The sequence below is a fragment of the Salvelinus sp. IW2-2015 genome, linkage group LG11 (genome assembly GCF_002910315.2).
Source record: "Salvelinus sp. IW2-2015 linkage group LG11, ASM291031v2, whole genome shotgun sequence".
Taxonomy (NCBI): domain Eukaryota; kingdom Metazoa; phylum Chordata; class Actinopteri; order Salmoniformes; family Salmonidae; genus Salvelinus; species Salvelinus sp. IW2-2015.
The window spans coordinates 47,637,483-47,655,677 of NC_036851.1; the positions used below are offsets into that span (position 1 = coordinate 47,637,483).

The 18,195-nt window shown below is 42.5% G+C and overlaps 1 protein-coding gene across 1 annotated transcript in view; it reads left to right on the plus strand.

Annotated features, from left to right (window-relative positions):
• The window catches only part of LOC111970761 (E3 ubiquitin-protein ligase rnf213-alpha), a 60,514-nt gene that overhangs the window by 27,802 nt on the left and 14,517 nt on the right, over nt 1-18,195 (plus strand). Inside the window, exons 25-42 of the mRNA XM_070445785.1 lie at nt 4,714-6,004; nt 6,253-6,437; nt 6,527-6,682; nt 7,069-10,671; nt 10,765-10,895; nt 10,991-11,086; nt 11,228-11,352; nt 11,482-11,604; nt 11,739-11,791; nt 11,919-12,063; nt 12,324-12,459; nt 12,592-12,783; nt 12,872-13,002; nt 13,440-13,597; nt 14,072-14,281; nt 14,652-14,839; nt 17,317-17,437; nt 18,074-18,174. Coding sequence (XP_070301886.1) covers nt 4,714-6,004; nt 6,253-6,437; nt 6,527-6,682; nt 7,069-10,671; nt 10,765-10,895; nt 10,991-11,086; nt 11,228-11,352; nt 11,482-11,604; nt 11,739-11,791; nt 11,919-12,063; nt 12,324-12,459; nt 12,592-12,783; nt 12,872-13,002; nt 13,440-13,597; nt 14,072-14,281; nt 14,652-14,839; nt 17,317-17,437; nt 18,074-18,174 — 7,145 coding nt within the window. The remainder of the gene's footprint in view (nt 1-4,713; nt 6,005-6,252; nt 6,438-6,526; nt 6,683-7,068; nt 10,672-10,764; nt 10,896-10,990; nt 11,087-11,227; nt 11,353-11,481; nt 11,605-11,738; nt 11,792-11,918; nt 12,064-12,323; nt 12,460-12,591; nt 12,784-12,871; nt 13,003-13,439; nt 13,598-14,071; nt 14,282-14,651; nt 14,840-17,316; nt 17,438-18,073; nt 18,175-18,195) is intronic.

Sequence of the window (18,195 nt, forward strand, 5' to 3'; positions counted from 1 at the left end):
ACAGACAGGTAGTGGCGAATGAGGTGAGTCCCTCACCTTCCTAAAAAGCCCTCGTGCCCTCTGGTTACTCTTCCTCACAAAGAGAATTACTCTCTAGCTCTCCTCAGATTGACTGKATCCCTGTTTTGCTGCTGAACTGCTCACAAGTGAACTGTGAATGATATCGAGCATAGGTCTTAAGACCCTGTCGAGAGGTTGACTACTGACCTGAAAGGTGTTTTGTTTAGAAATTCCTTTTCTACTTCTCAGTCTATGTTGGTAGATAGCTTCATGGCTAGCTATTGAGATTCGGTTAGCCCATGTTGCGAGGCTAACTTAGCTAGCCTAATGAGAGGCAAGCTAACCTCACTAGCATACCCTACCTGCAACACGGTAGCATTGCTAGCTCCCTTCTCTCATCTAGTTTAACCTACGTTCACCCATTGTGTTAACTCAGTCTCACGGCTCCTTCGGTCGCGTGAGCASACTATTTGGTCCCCGGTTTCCTTCCGCCAGCACTAAGCTATCCACGGCACACCTTCACCACGAGCTAGCTGCTAGMTAGCWAACGCCACACTAGCTTCATGGCTATAGCGTTCTACTGTGCTTATTATTGCCTGCTGTAAGCCTCAAGGCTTCTAACTAGCTAGCTTATTACACCGCTTACACAAGCTACTATTTGCTACTATTTTCTAGCCTACGCTGTCTACAGATTGTTCTTACAACAGGCTTCTACTGCTATCCCATTCAAGTACGAGCCTAGCACTCAAAGAAGACCCACGCTCTTGTGCTTGGGGTTCCATGATTGCAAGAAAACAATTCCTCCCTCTATGCATCAATTGCCTGGGTAAGGAACAAGAAGGGTTCGATGCCCCTGAGTCCTGTGAGCACTGCAAACTGCTGACGAGGGCAGGTCTGAAGWGCAGGCTTAAATGTGCTTCAATCTCGGTAGCCCCCCTCGCCTACGAGCCAACAGGCTGTTGGATTCCATCACTACCAACATCATTGTGGGCTGCTCGATGTTGAGAGATTTTGGCCTACCTACGGTCTGTAGACCGATCAAGGTCCACTGTCACCAATGAGCCCGTGGCCATGACATCAAGTCTATCCTGCCCACGGCTCTGACCTACTACTCCAATATTGACACCATTGTCACTCACATAGGTTTTAACGACCTTCAGGGGAGGACTAAAAACGAAGACCCTTGCTAGCACAGGGAAAATAATAATTATCTCTGCCCCCCCCCCCCCCGTGCTACCGAAGGGGTCCGGAACGTTTCAGCCGACTCTTTGCCCTGAATAAGCACCTGAAGAAACTTTGCAACGACAGGAATGTCTCTTTTTGTGACAACTTTGATTTCCTTTGGGAGCAACCAGCACTTTTTAAAAGAGACAGGATTCACCCTAACCGCATGGTTCCAGGATTATTTCCAGCAACATTGCTAACTGTTTTAGAGACTGACGGACAGGGTCTAGTAGTGCTCCAGTTCTGCCTGTCAGAATAAGCAACAGAGAACATGAAAAGCATATCAACTCCTATAGAAATTGCACTATGATTATTGTGAGTAACCTAATTTATGTTCCTTTAACTCTGCCTTCTAGTGACAGTACAACCTGTCATCTCCTACCATGCTGATAGATTGGAAACTGTCAGAAAACGTGGTTGTAACGTTAATCATTTGGTTGTTATTCCATTGGTTACCTCGAGGCAGATGCCCCAGGGGCAGAGTGGCCCACACTCATTGAATATGGTACTTTAAATGTTAGAGCAATCACTAGTAAAACCTTTCTCATGAATGACCTCATTACTGAGCGCAAAGTTGATTGCACGTTTCTCACTGAAACATGGCTGTCTACAGGCTGTAGTGCCGCTCTTATTGAAGCCCCCCTCCCCCCGGACTACAGCTTTTCAAACTCTATCAGAAAAGGGTGGGGGGACAGCCTCTATTTTTACTAACGCGCTCAGCTGTAAGGACACTTCATTTGGTGACTTTAGGTCTTTTGAGCATCATGCTATACTGTTTATATGTCAGCCACCAGTGCTGGCAATAACCCTGTATAGGCCACTAAAGCACTGCCCCACTTCCTATACTGATTTCCCAGAACTATTGTCTATTTTCCTTGAGAACTATGATACAATCACTGTGTTGGGTGATTTTAATATTCATGTTGACAAACAAACTTGACTCCAAGGCCATTGAATTTCTGAATCTTTTGAGCTCTATGGACTTATCCAACATGTTACTGGGCCCACCCATAACCGCGGCCATACTCTGGACCTGGTTATTACCAAGGGGCTTTCTACTGGGCCCACCCATAACCGCGGCCATACTCTGGCCCTGGTTATTACCAAGAGGCTTTCTACTGGGCCCACCCATAACCGCGGCCATACTCTGGCCCTGGTTATTACCAAGAGGCTTTCTACTGGGCCCACCCATAACCACGGCCATACTCTGGCCCTGGTTATTACCAAGGGGCTTTCTACTGGGCCCACCCATAACCGCGGGCCATACTCTGGCCCTGGTTATTACCAAGAGGCTTTCTACTGGGCCCACCCATAACCGCGGCCATACTCTGGCCCTGGTTATTACCAAGAGGCTTTCTACTGGGCCCACCCATAACCGCGGCCATACTCTGGCCCTGGTTATTACCAAGAGGGTTTCTACTGGGCCCACCCATAACCACAGCCATACTCTGGCCCTGGTTATTAACAAGGGGTTTTCTACTGGGCCCACCCATAACCGCGGCCATACTCTGGCCCTGGTTATTACCAAGAGGGTTTCTACTGGGCCCACCCAAAACCCAGCCATACTCTGGCCCTGGTTATTACCAAGGGGCTTTTCTACTGGGCCCACCCATAACCACAGCCATACTCTGGCCCTGGTTATTACCAAGGGGCTTTCTACTGGGCCCACCCATAACCGCGGCCATACTCTGGCCCTGGTTATTACCAAGGGGCTTTGTGTTGACATATCCTCTATTGTTGATGTTGCTTTATCTGATCACCACTGTGTATTTTTTACTACCTTGTTGCCCATAGCACAGAGTAATACTGAACGCATTGTTAAAARACACTATCTATCTCAGAAGTTGCTACAGATTTTATTGAGTGTATGAACAGTACTCCAACACTTATTCTGCCTTCCTCTTGTGATGATTTAGTTGATAACTTTAATAGCAAATKAAGGGCAAACATTGATGCCATACAGTAGCTCCAGTTAAATTGAAAAAGGCCACATCCAAATGGAGAGCCCCTTGGATGAGTGAGGAAACAAATACATTATAGAGAAATTGCAGAAAGGCAGAGCGGAAGTGGAGAAAGTCAAAGTTGCAGGTCCATTATGATATTCTGAGAGAGCAATTTTGCATATATAACAAGGCAATTAGAAAGGCCAGACGCGCAAATGGTTCTAACTTCAGAATGAGTTGAGAGTGCTCTTCCCGATAATACTACCCCCGGATATTTCAGAGAYAAGATAACAAACATTAGGCTGGGTATCAGTCAAGCAAGACCACCTTCTTCAAACTGTTTTTAGTTACATATCTGAAGAAGTGCAAGCTATTGTTAATCACTCCCTATTCACAGTCACTTTCCTCACTGTAATAAAAACTGCTATGGTGAAACCCCTTCTGAAGAAAAGTTATCTAGATTCTTCTGCTCTTGGAAATGTTTGGCCAATTTCCAACCTTCCATTCTTAAGCAAAATTCTGGAGAAATTGGTTTTCAAACAGCTAAATGATTTTTGAAAAATTCCAATCTGGTTTTTGTGTCCACCACAGCACAGAGACAGCCTTAGTTAAAGTGGTGAATGATCTTAGAGCCAACACAGATGCCAAACAGATCTCTGTCCTTGGATTTAAGTGCTGCATTTGACACTGTTGACCATGATGTCCTTCTGGACAGACAGGAGAAGTTGGGTGGCCTCTCCGGTCCAGCCAGTTCTAAATTGGTTTAGGACCTATTTAACCGGTCAAGYGTTTTTTTGTCACCCTTGGTGAATATAACTCAGAGAAAATACCTATCACATGTGACGTTCCACATGGTTTGATTTTGGGTCCGGTAAAGCACATCCAATTTTACATTGCACATTGCACACTCACGGGCTATAAATATAAAACACCAGGTAAAAAACCTACGTGTTATTTTAGATTCTGAACCCAATTTGGAATCACACATTAGGAATGTGACCCACATACACAGATGCCCTTCCTCACCTTCCTCACCTTCCTCACCTTCCTCCCTTCCTCACCTTCTTGGTGCGTACTCCCTCGATTTCGGGCCTCTGAGGGTTGCTGATGTTGGGCCTACGGAGAGCATGTCTTTGCGATATGGCAGTTGGCTATATCCCCAGATGTGAAATATAGAAACAAATAATTGAAAGAGAACTTAAGGTTACTCGCATAATCCTGGTTCTCTGATATTATGAGTGATATATCGCACCGCATTTCCGTGCTTGCAAGAGCGCAAGGGAGCAACACATGCTTGAGAATAATCAGAGGGCTGGAGAGTGGTCCTTTTAACGAAGGTGAGGGGCTCACCTGATTCGCACTCTACCTCTACCTGTCAGATGCTTTTGCTAGGTTCTTCGGAGAGTAGGTGTTCCTAGCGAAACCCCACATGTGAGATATCTCACTCATAATATCAGAGAACTGGGGTTATGCAAGTAACCTTACGTTTCATGTGCAGAAACTGAACTGAATTTTTAGACACCAAATTGCCATCTTATCTTCTCAGGTTTTTGACAGTGTCCAGAGGCTAGCTGTAGCATTTGTAGATCTTTATGCTGCTGGGAACCCACTTTTTAGGGTTTGGGAGGCCAAGATTTACTGCAATATGGAAAGTGACACTGGTGTCATAATGGACTTCAACCTTGGCAACATCCTAAGAAAGATCATGGTGGAGGGCAATGCAGTCAAACAGCTTACAGACCTGTGCAGGAAGATAGAGATGTGTTTGGATGACTGGAATAGATTCATGGACAAACAGAGATCTCAGCACTATTACCTCAACTATTACACAGCAGAGCAGATAGTCTACCTTTGTAATGTTTTGACCGAAAATAATCTGAACAAGAAATTGGAGGAAAACGTCTTGATGATGCTCTCTTTCATCAAACCTGACTGCTCTGTATCAGAAGTGTGGGAGTCATGGATGACTTTTCAGAACCACGCCATGAATACAGCGGGGCAAGAGGAAGACACCAGTTGTCAGACTTTTATTGACCTTCAAAGTGACATGGAAAAATTAGATTCCTTTTTTGCAGGTGAGAGAAAATGTGCCATTGATGTTCTACAGAGCGTTGTAGACCAGGCTGTTGGTTTACGAAAACTGGATCTGGTCTGGGATGCTTACATGAAAGACATGAGGAACATTATCCAGTACTCTTTAGACATCAGAAGCCTAGGCAGTCTGCTAGAGGTGTTGGCCAACAAACAGAGCCAGGAACAAGACGAGGAAGAGGAGCTTTTAGAATCAAGTGAGAATACAGTCAGTAGAAAGCTCCCAAAAGGCTTCTTCACTGGTCAACCTAATCTCATAATCTGCCCACAAGATAAAATCTTGACCGCAAGCGTCTGCTTATATATGACCAGTGATGATGAGCAGCTGCCTACCTACGATGAAGTCCTCCTGTGTACCCCTGTCACGTCATATGAGCAAGTGGAGCTTTTCTTCAGACGATGTCTCACACCGGGCTACATGGGTGAGAAGATCTATACCTTGCTCTTCGCAGACCAGTTGAGCTATGAGGTGAGCTATGCAGTGGAGAAGTTCTTTCAGAAACTGAGTTCATGTTCCAGGAGCAACTATAGGCTGGTGATCATCTGCAGCACAGAAAGAGAGCACAMGTACATCCCCTCTGCCTTCAGTCACTTCAAACGGGACATTGTGCCTCAGGAGTCTCCTGGACGGATACAGAAATACCTGTCCCGGCACTACACTGTCCCCTCACACCAGGCCAGTGCTGCATCTGTGTTCAAAGGTAGACACTTTGTTGGGATTGTGTCTTCCAAGAGGGCTGGAGTTGGTGAGTTTATTGAGTTTTGTCACTTTACATGATCCTATGGTGTCTGATATTGGTATTCCAATGTAATAGTGGTAAAAAAGAATACGAAAATTATTTGATATTCAGTATTTTTACGTGTTGAATTTCATGAACACTTATGCATTCATACTCACAATAATACTATGAGTTTTCAAACAGAAATTCTTCAATGCCCGTACATTTGACCTAAGTCTTTGTAGAGCTGAATCAAATGTTTTATTTATCTGCAGGAAAATCGCTGTACATACAAAGGTTGTATGATAAACTGGAGGGAACCATGAGAATAGGAACCACATTCCACAAATGCATTCGCTTAATTGAGCCCAAGGTTGATGAGCATATCATTCTTCGGTCCTTGTTTGACACACCAGAGAAGAAGGAACACAAAGTCTTTCATTTTGATGTCACATCCTCAGTAAGGATACTTGGTATTGTTAAGATATTGAAAATGTTTATATTTATCTGTTCCAGGTGCTTTATATGCTTGCTATTTATGTTATTCAGGTACAGAAAGGACTGCATGAATTTCTGTTCAAACTCTTCTTCCTGCGTTACCTGGCCGATTCGGATGGACTAATGTGGAAATGCAGCAGCAAGGACTTGTATGTCATCGAGACACTACAATCCACACATGAACTGCCCAGATCTGCCTCAAGAGCTGTAAGTGACAATCTATYTGTATTTTGTCATGTCATGTGAAACGATTGGATGTATACAGTTAAATGTCCCTACCAAACCACCAGTGGCTAGTGTGTTAACATTCAATTATAACTCGATATTGAAGGGGATACATCACCCAAATTACGAAATCACATAATATTTTCTTTATCTTGAATGTAGTCTATGGGGTGGAGTCTACAACCCAATATTTGGCTTTGTTTACTTAGATACGGTCACCTACGGCTAGCATTAACATGGTTTTCACACAGTAATTGTAGTATATCGTAAAACTAGTTATTATATACTTTTTGTGTTAGACGTCCCATTTGTGTTGTGTAGGTAGGGTTTGTCAAAATACTTAATATGGCATGTATTTGTCTGTCTAGGATCCGATGGGACACGTTCCTCTCTTTGAGGTCTTTCCAAAGGTCTTCTGCCGTCCCCCAAAAGAGGTTATGGGGTTGGAAATGAGAAAAGGAGATGATCCAGAGCTGAAAAGTGAAGATCCACTCATGGATGACCAGTGTTTTAGGAGTGAGGCCTTTCAAAGACCATACCAGTATTTAACACGGTTCTACAGGGGTGAGAATCTTGACAGCTTCACCTACCAAAGAGTTGAAGGAACTCATGCAGAGTGCCTTCAAATGCTCTTCATCTACTGTGGCATAAGTGATCCGTCCTGGGCAGAGCTGAGGAACTTTGCCTGGTTCCTCAATCTTCAGTTGCTAGACTGTGAGACATCGGCCTTCTGTAACTTTCAGTTTGTTGGAGACACTCTTAGGGGATTCAGAAACTTTGTGGTTGACTTCATGATCTTGATGGCCAAGGACTTTGCCACTCCATCTCTCTGCATCACTGACCAGAGCCATGGGAGGCAGCAGATGGACCTCAATGGACTCAACGAAAGGGATCTAGCCCCGTTCCTCATCCGGAAGAGATGGGAATCAGAACCGCATCCATACATCTTCTTCAATGATGACCATGCATCCATGACCTTCATTGGATTTCACCTACGGGAGAACAAGAAGAATGGGGTTGATGCCATTAATCCATCAACAAATGTGGTGATCAAGAGAAACATTATGACCAAAGATCTGTACAATGCCCTGAGACGTCAAAGAGTTCCATTTAACATTGACTTTGACCAACTTTCTCGGGCAGATAAGATTGTGCGTCTATGTCGTGTGCTGGGGATCAAGTGGCCAACAGACCCTGATGAAACATATGAACTCACTACTGACAACATACTGAAGATGATGGCAATTCACATGAGGTTCAGATGTGGCATTCCAGTCATCATAATGGGGGAGACTGGCTGTGGGAAGACACGACTCATCAAGTTCCTGTGTGACTTGAGAAGGAGTGGAGTGCCCACCGAGAACATGAAACTGGTCAAAGTTCACGGAGGAACTACATCTGACATGATCTACACCAAAGTGCACGAGGCAGAGGCTGTTGCGGTTGCCAATAAGGAGAAACATGGTTTTGATTCTGTTCTTTTCCTTGATGAAGCTAATACCACGGAAGCTATAAGCAGCATTAAGGAGATCCTGTGTGACAACACTGTGCAAGGACAACAACTTGGCTCCCAAACTGGACTGCAGATCATTGCTGCATGCAACCCTTACAGGAAACACACAGATGAGATGATCAAGAGGCTGGAAAAAGCTGGTTTGGGTTACAGGGTCCGAGCTGAAGAGACTGAAGAAAGACTTGGATCAATCCCTCTTCGGCAGCTGGTGTATAGGGTCCAAGTGCTGCCCCCAAGCATGATTCCTCTGGTGTGGGACTTTGGACAACTCAATGACCACACAGAGAATATGTACATCCAGCAGATTGTGCAGAGAGTTGTGGAAAGAAATTCAATCAAACGAGTATCCATCAAGATGATCACTGATGTACTGTCGTCATCGCAGAGATTTATGCGACAGAGGAAAGACGAATGCAGCTTTGTCAGTCTCAGGGATGTGGAGCGCTGCATGCAAGTGTTTGTGTGGTTCTACAAGAACCACTCAATGTTTTCTGAAGAGTTAAGGGCATTCTTCCAGAAACAACCCCGGGAGGAGAGGAACAGGCGTGACCAGGTACCCCCACCTGCTAATGATCCAGTTAATTGGTCGCTGTTGATGGCTGTTGGTGTGTGTTATCAAGCCTGTTTAGAGACAAAAGGTGAGTACCAGAAAGAAATCTGCAAATTCTTTCCCCGTGTCCTCCCCTCAAAAATGAAGCAGGAAATCTCACTCATGCAGGATCTTCTCCTAAGTGGGGTCCCAATGGGAGAGACAATAGCAAGAAACAAGGCTTTGAAAGAGAATGTCTTCATGATGGTGATCTGCATTGAGCTACGAATCCCCCTGTTTCTGGTTGGCAAGCCTGGGAGCTCCAAATCTCTGTCCAAAACTCTGGTTGCAGATGCCATGCAGGGCCAAGCTGCACATTCTGAGCTGTACAAAAGACTGAAACAAATTCATCTGGTGTCCTTTCAGTGCAGCCCTCACTCCACGCCAGAGGGAATCATCAACACATTCAAGCAATGTGCCCGTTTCCAAGAGAGCAAGAATTTGGAGGAGTACATCTCTGTTGTTGTGCTAGATGAGATYGGATTAGCAGAAGACTCCCCCAAAATGCCTCTGAAAACACTGCACCCCTTACTGGAGGAAGGCTGCATTGATGACGAGCCACTGCCCCATAAGAGGGTTGGATTCATTGGTATCTCCAATTGGGCCTTGGACCCTGCTAAGATGAACAGAGGCCTCTTTGTGTCCCGTGGTGACCCAGACCAGAATGAGCTATTCGAAAGTGCGAAAGGCATATGCTCATCTGACAAGATGATTCTGGAGAAGGTTAAGCACCTCTTCAAACCCTTTGCCAAAGCATATATGAAGACTTGCAAGAAAGGCAAAGGGTTTTTCGGCTTACGTGATTACTACAGTCTGGTCAAGATGATGTTTGCCATCACCAAGATCTCTAAGCAGAGCCCTGGTGTGAACCAAATCATTGAAGCAGTCCTGAGGAACTTCAGTGGAAGGGATGATGTGGACGCAGTGCGTATATTCACCAAAGAGCTGCCGGGCCAATTMAWTCAACCTGATTTGRATGGSATCAGCACTATTGATCTGGTGAAACAAAACATWRTTYCMATTTRCCAAGAYGAGGAGTGCCGATAYCTYCTTGTCCTCACCAAAAACTATGCCGCCCTCCAGATTCTACAGCAGACATTCTTCTCAGACCAGAGACATCCAGAGATTATCTTTGGTTCCAGCTTCCCAAAGGATCAAGAGTACACTCAGATCTGCAGAAATATCAACAGAGTGAAGATCTGCATGGAAACTGGCCAGACTGTTGTGCTTCTGAACCTTCAGAATCTGTACGAAAGTCTCTACGACGCTCTCAACCAATACTATGTTTCACTTGGGGGTCAGAAGTATGTCGATCTTGGATTGGGAACCCATCGTGTGAAGTGCAGAGTTCACAAAAACTTCAGGCTTATTGTCATTGAAGAGAAGGAGGTGGTCTACACACAGTTCCCGATTCCCTTGATAAACAGACTGGAGAAGCACTACCTGGACATCAACACTGTCCTCAAGAATGAAGGGAAGGAGATTGTCAAACAACTTCAGGAATGGGTCAAAGTGTTTGTCTCTTTGAAAAAACAGCAATCCAAAACAAACAGATATCTTCCAACGGATGTCTTCATTGGCTACCACTCAGACACATGCTCCTCTGTAGTCCTTCAAGTTACAGAGAAGATGAAAGATGAATCTGACATTTCTGACCCTCAAAGAAGAGTCCTGGATGAAGCCAAGTTCATCATGCTGAACTGTGCCACTCCAGATTCTGTCATTCGTCTGGATGGGACCAAATTGTCTGATGTTGAGAAAGAGAAACTGACACAAATATATTTTGAGGAGCAGAAGCACAGATCCCTGGCTGACTTCATTGTATCTCACACACGGCTGGAGGAATGGTGCCATGCCCACTTTACAGAGGTAATTCACTTGACTATTTTATATTTTGAAGAATATGGATTGCATTGAATGCATCTTGTATTTTTCTCACAAATCTTTTGGCTCTTTGTGAAGGTCACAACGTTTTCCCGGCAATTGACAGCAGGAGATATAAAACAGCTTCAGAATATCACAGAGCTTTGCGACATCAAGCTGCTCTCACTGCAACAGTTTGACACAGAGCACTCCTTCCTCAAAGAAATCAGGTCTGCTTCAGCTTGTTTTTTTACATTTGTATTTGTGTTACTGTGTAGATCATTCTTGAGAAAGATATTAKAAAATAACTTTGTTCCCTCTCTAGACAATTTCTTGACTCTACCTCTGCCGACAAAGTCCTCATCATCCAAACTGACTATGATGAGGCTTCCCAGAGCATGAACATTCTTGCATCTGCCAAGTGAGTCTTTTCTTTTTGGATTTGTCATCACAACTATTGGATATTAACTAGTCGGATAGATTTGCAAGATATATATATATATATAGTGTAGTTTTTTGTGTCATTTTTTTATTACAACTTTTTTGGTTTTTATCTCTTCAGGTATTCGTCCATAAATGAAATCAACAAACCAACAGCTAATGGTGGCAATGGAAGGGTGTTTGTGTACTTCGTTACCAAACTGCCTCGAATTGAAGGTGGAACCTCCTATGTTGGATTTCATGGAGGTGAGATTTAAATGTTGTATAACATGCTGATATGATAATATGACCCAGCACTCCACAGTGAAAATGTTATCCATTCTAAAATGTTTTCAACGTTAAAGAGCAAGTTCCATACACTTTGTTTTTGCAAAGGACCCTGGAAATCAGTTCACATTGATGACCTTAGAAGATCCAAAGAGTTTGTATCAGATGTCCAGTCCTTGAGAAACCTACCCATCAGCCAGCTGTTTGAGGACACGAAAGAGCCCTGTTATGGTAAATTAACTTGAATTTCTATTATACTCATTAGCACTAATGCCATAGTTAATAACAATGATTTTCAATTAGAAATAACTGAAAATAATTGTTTGAAAGTAACAGTTTTCATATAWCTTTCTTTTTTGATTAAGCAATGCAAAGCGATACAGATACAGACTTCGGACCACCTGCACCAGAGCACTCTGTAAGTATAACTGTGGTGTTTGATGTTGCAATCAAAAACATGGATGTACTAAATGTTGCATAAGTGTGTATAAAGTTTATAGGTATGGGTGTGTGTTATTCATCTGAGCATGTTGTTGTTGTTATAGGCTGTGTTTGAAGTCACAGATCTAGTGCGAAGCTGTGTGCAGAGTGCAGTAAGCATGCTCAGAGACCAGGAGGACAGTGGAGCTCTCATTACCAGGAGGGTGGAGATCCTGCTAACACTTATGGAAGATAGTGAGGACCTGAAAGGTTAGGAACTAACACAGTATTCCAGTGTTTTACTGTAGCTCCAAGACCCAAGCACTGTTTCAATGGTTAAAGACCAGACCTAGAACTTTTGTTACAAAAGGGTACATGAGGGGTTCTAGATCGATGTGTTGAATTTTGTTTAGACATTTTTGGCCCGAGACAGACTTATCTCAGATCGTAACGGCAAGCCAATAATATAGCTAAAGTGAATTGACTTTTACATGTATTGATATACTTGATCTCTGTATTGTGGCCTAAAGCTGTGTTCCTGAAAACCCTGAGGAGCCGCCTTCACTCTCTTCTGGAGAACCATGAGAGAAACATCCCCTCCCCCAAGTACTGGGTGTTAACAGAGGCATCCAATATCAATGCTCTTCAAGAGGGGGGAACTTTCACGTATGTTAATCAATGATACTGCACTGTTAACTCAGCTGCACATAAAGTCCATCATTTCATTCATGTTCAAATGGTAATTTAATCTCATCGTTTAGGAGTATAGTCCGTCCATATGCTGTATRTGTTCCCCAGACAAACTCTGTGGAAGAAAATCCAAGCAGTGGTCACACCCGTTTTGGCGCAGTTGGTCTCAGTTATCGACAGGGACTGTAATCTGGACCTCCTCCTAGACGTCAACTGTGGGGACGAAGTCAAGAAACTGTGGCTGGAGATATTCGGCAGCAACGAGATGCTTGATATTCCTTTTGTCAAAGTGGATTCCAAGTAGGTGGTTTTGCTCATGTGCGATGTAGMAAGAGTATTTCTGTGTTACCACAAGGTCCAACACACTCTATTTGTGTAATTCCTGCAGTTCTGAGTCTAAGACCATTCTGGTACAGAGCCATATCACAGCTGAGAGGACCATGCGCTCCAGTATGCCCTTCAGCTGGAGGATCAGAGATATCCTGGATGAACTAATGATGCAAACTCAGCAGTACRAAAGTAAATAATCCAAATAATCCRTCATTGTAAATAGGAATTTGTTCTTAACTGACTTGCCTAGTTAAATTAAGGTTAAATAATATCAGACTGTATACCATGGGTATGACAAAACATGTATTTTTACTGCTCTAATTACTTTGGTAACCAGTTTATAATAGCAATAAGGCACCTCAGGTGTTTGTGATATTTTCCCAAAAATRCCACGGCTAAGGGCTGTGTCCTAGCACTCCGCGCTGCGTCGTGCATAAGAACATCCCTTAGCCGTGGTCAATTGGCCATATACCACACGCCCCCTCGTGCCTTATTGCTTAAACAATGATCTGAAACATTAGAAWGGTTTTCACTATGTTTGTGTGTTTCTTAACTCCGATATCTAATCACTTACAGTATTTTTAGTTGYAGAACTTGCATAAACTTCACAACATTTTTCTCTGAAGGACACAGTCCTAGGCAGTTTGAGGAATTCTTTCCGAAAATCCCCCTTGGTCAGTATATGGCTACAATGGATGAAAAAATGCAGAGGGAATTTTTTCAAAGGTACCTGCAGGATTTCATTGCCATGACGATGACAGTGGCTTCAGCGGGGGAGTTAAAGGTATGTTATTGCACAGTTCTTCAACATGTTCATACAAATAGTAAACCAAGCAAAGCGCTAAGGCTGCATTTAGACGAGGGATGCAAAAAAAACGCAATACTAGTCGGCATAGCAGGACAAAAATGCAAATAAGAGGGTGACAGCAAAAGCAAGCCAGCACGACGCTATGCATTACTATGATTTCAGTAAACTAACAGTGCAAATCAACATCCGGTAGAAGGCAATGCTACGGCAGATGGCAAAAGATTCCCCTCTACCGTGGCGGCTGACGGCGTCCACTGCCAGTGTCAACGGCATTTACTATTGTGCTCTCATAGAAAACAATGACATCCGGTTTGCTGTCTACCTCCTACCATCTAAACACAGTATTAGCCTCCATTTAGGAATGGGTAATTCATATTTATAGTCAGATTTGATATAATATGCCTACACATCAATTAGGTGATCCTTATGAATATGTAACACTTTTCCCAGCTTCTGTGTGACGCCCTGAACAGCTGTGTGAATGAGCTCCGGAGGCGACGAAAAGYTCCAAGTGAAGAGATTCCATCCATACCCCTGATCCACTCGGCCTACCACATGTACCGCACCCGCCTTCAGAACCTGTCCAGGATGATGTCCCTGCAGCCACAGGTGGCCCTTCACTTGCAGCGAAACCCACAAGTGAAGGATAGCCCAGTGATGGTAGGTTCAGAGATTTTCCACACACTGCTACATTTAGTTATGTGAAATCAGTGTTTAGGGGCAAAATGTTTGTGTTTATGAGTGCATGATACTAGTTGAACTTTTACTAGTGTATTGAAAGGAGGCTTCCTACATGCTATTAGAAATGTCATATTATGAAATGGTTCGTTCCGGCCAAGCAATCTGATCGGTCAAAAGTGTGTTCCAGCCGTGTTGTTAGTGTTCCAGCCGTGTTGTTATTGAGCACTTTATCACTTTGTGATCAGTCCGCCTGTGGCTTGTTCCTAGTGACCGACCGCATCACGTCGTGCCAGACCTGCTCTTGTGTTATTGCTTTAGTAACCATTTCTCTGCCTCACTCTACCAACAGGTGCTGGACGTGTACGCAGCAGTTGCCTGTGTTGAGCAGCTGGAGCCTCCTGCGTTGGACTCTAATACCCAGTGCCAAGACTGGCTGAAGCAGGTGAAAAGACTGCAGGGGTCTATAGAGCTGGTCTGCTCCCAGGGAAGCCTGAGGCATTATGGAGAGAGGAGCCAGGAAATGTTTAACTACATCCGGTGAGAGAAATGGCCATTTKAAAGACTAGAGAGAGCCAAACATAAGACTTTTTGAAAGTAGACTTTTTATTTTATTTTACAATTCTGAAGAAAAACATTTTTGATGCAAGAACGCATGATATTCAAAAAACAAGCAGTAGCAATTACAGTGCCTTCAGAAAGTATTCCCACCCCTTGACATTTTGTTGTGTTACAGCCTGAATTAAAAATGTATTCAATTGAGATTTTGTGTCACTGGTCTACACACAATACCSCATAATGTCAAAGTGGAATTATGTTTTTAGAAATTAATTTAAAATGAATAGCTGAAATGTCTTGAGCCAATAACTATTCAACTCCTTCATTATGGCAAGCCTACATAAGTTCAGGAGTAATTATTAGTCACATAACAAATTGCATGGACTCACTCTGTGTGCAATAATAGTATTTAACATGATTTTTGAATGACTACCTCATCTCAGTACCCCACACATGCAATTATCTGTAAGGCCCCTCAATTGAGCAGTGAATGTCAAACACAGATTCAACCACAAAGACCAGGGAGGTTTTCCAATGCCTCACAAAGAAGGGAACCTATTGGTAGATGGGTAAAAAAAAAGCAGAWATTAAATATCCCTTTGAGCATTGTGAAGTTATTAATGACACTTTGGATGGTGTATCGATACAACCAGTCACTACAAAGATACAAGCGTCCTTCCTAACTCAGTTGCCAGAGTAAAAGGAAACCGCTCAGGGATTTCACCATGAGGCCAATGGTGACTTTAAAACAGATACAGAGTTGAATGGCTTTGATAGGAGAAAACTGATGATGGATCAACAACATTGTAGTTACTCCACAATACTAACCTAAATGTGTCGTGGAAATTCATACTGAGAGAGACTTTGTCATTTCTTCAAACAATCATCTTTATTTAATATCGATTAATTATTGCAATAATGAAACTAGTCAAACCAACACTCTTGACTGTTGGGCCGAGCAGCCTAACCTTTACAGAAATGCAGAGATTTTTATATAGCTGACACTAAGAATTCTTAGTCATGGCTGGTTCCACCCCTCCCATGCAGATCAAGGGGCATCATAAGCAACTCTGGGTTCATCCGGTCGTTATCTGCATGGGGTTGTTGTCTTAACCCCACCCTGGCTTAGTTTCCCAGTTGCAAGGATGATTTTGAGACAATGAGGGATTGTTCTACTCCTAAGCTATCCCTAGTAAAACACATTCTTGTCTATGCAATGCAGTCGTTAACTAATTTGTCAGCTCAAGCCATCTCTAGTGACCATGCGCCCAGATTAGCTACAGGGAACTAGAGCGGAGACCATAAAAACACAGCATTTGTAAGACAGAAATGTCTTACAATTAGTTAAATATTAATTGTTTACCATTAATATCAATTAAATCATGTAAATACATAATTTTTCTATCACAATTGACAGAGTGAAAATAAGGAAGCCTGTACAAAATACAAATATTCCAAACATGCATCCTGTAAAGTAAAACTGCAAAACAGTTGGCAAAGAAATTAACTTTATGTCCTGAGTACAATGCGTTATGTTTGGGGCAAATCCAACAAAGCACATCACTGAGAACCTATCTTAATATTTTCAAGTATGGTGGTGGCTGCATCATGTTATGGGTATGCTTGAAATCGTTAAGGACTGAGGAGTTTTTTAGGGTAAAAAGAAATGGAATAGAGATAAGCACAGGCAAAAACCTAGAGGGAAACCTGGTTCAGTCTGCTTTCCACCAGACACTGGGAGATGAATTCACCTTTCAGCAGGACAATAACCTAAAACACAAGGCCAAATCTACACTGAGGTTGCTTACTAAGAAGACAGTGAATGTTCCTGAGTGGCCAAGTTACAGTTTGGACTTAAATCAGCTGAAAATCTACGGCAAGACTTGAAAATGGCGGTCTAACAATGATCAACAACCAACCAACTTGACAGAGCTTGAAGACTTAAAAAAAAAAAAATGTGTAAATATTGTACAATCTAGGTGTGCAAAGAGACTTACCCAGAAAGACTCACAGCTGTAATTGCTGCTAAAGGTGATTCTAACATGTATGATCTCAGGGGTGTGAATACTTATGTAAATTAGATATTTATGTACAGTATTTCATTTTCAAGATAAAAATAAATAAATGTATATTTAGTCATTATGGGGTATTGTGTGTAGATGAGAAAAAAACAATATTTAATCAATTTTGAATTCAAGCTGTAACAGAACAAAATGTGGAATAAGTCAAGGCAAGGGGTATGAATAATTTCTGAAGGCACTGTATCTAAATAGCTGTATTCATTTGTGAGTTTGGCCGATAGGTTGCGTCTTTGACCTTTCTTTTTGATGTAGACTTTTAAGAATAATATTTTCGGTTTTCTGTATGATAAACTCTTATTACAATGTAATTGTATTACTTTAATTGTATGTCTAATTCCCCCAGAATGAATAACGATTTGTCCTTGTTTCTGTTTCCAGTAATCATTGGAACCGCATCTGCATCCTCTCTCTGTTTGTGGAACACATGCTGCTGGGCTTTGAGTCTGAGGAGAGGGAGCTCAAGCCTCTGGTCCTTGATCACACTCGTACCTTAGGCAAAGTAAGTTTATCTTGTATATTTTGTTTTGACTAACTTAACATGCTACTGAACGATATTCTATATCACCATTTTCACATTTGTACTTGCTTAGTTTTTGCTTATGTATGGTTTATTTTCATCCCATATTTCAGGTTTCGCACCCTTCAGACTTCATTTGCCATATGTGATCTTGAGCTTTGTAAACAGTTCTATCCAAATATAATTTTTGGACAGTCACTAAACATTGTGCTTATTTCACTTGTGGGCTAAATCAGGCTCACACATAATGTTTATGATAGACTTAAACAAATCTACTGGTTATGGGCTTACAAAACAAATACACCTGTACCATGTCAGATGTAGAGTTGAAATGTATACACCTCACACTCATGGTTATGGGCTTAAAGAAAGTTCAGATGTATTCAATTTTGAGTTTGCATCCCAATATGACTCTTTATATACATCACAGAAGACTGAAATATAACAAAACTGTTTAACATAGAAACACCCGGATTTCCAACGTTTATAAAAATAAATAAAACGTTTATTAATTATGAAAAATATGAACAACATTCCACCCATGAGGCCACTAGGTTATTTGACTGCAGGAAAGGGCTACTTCATTTATTGGACTGTTATTTGTATCTTGTATGACAGATTCTGTCTAAACATTCAGACGTTAAATCTGAGGAACCCTTTGCAGCCGTCATTAAAATACTGAAGTCATGCAAGAAAGGAGCAAGTGATCTTATTTGCAAGTAAGGTCCAATTGGTTTCTT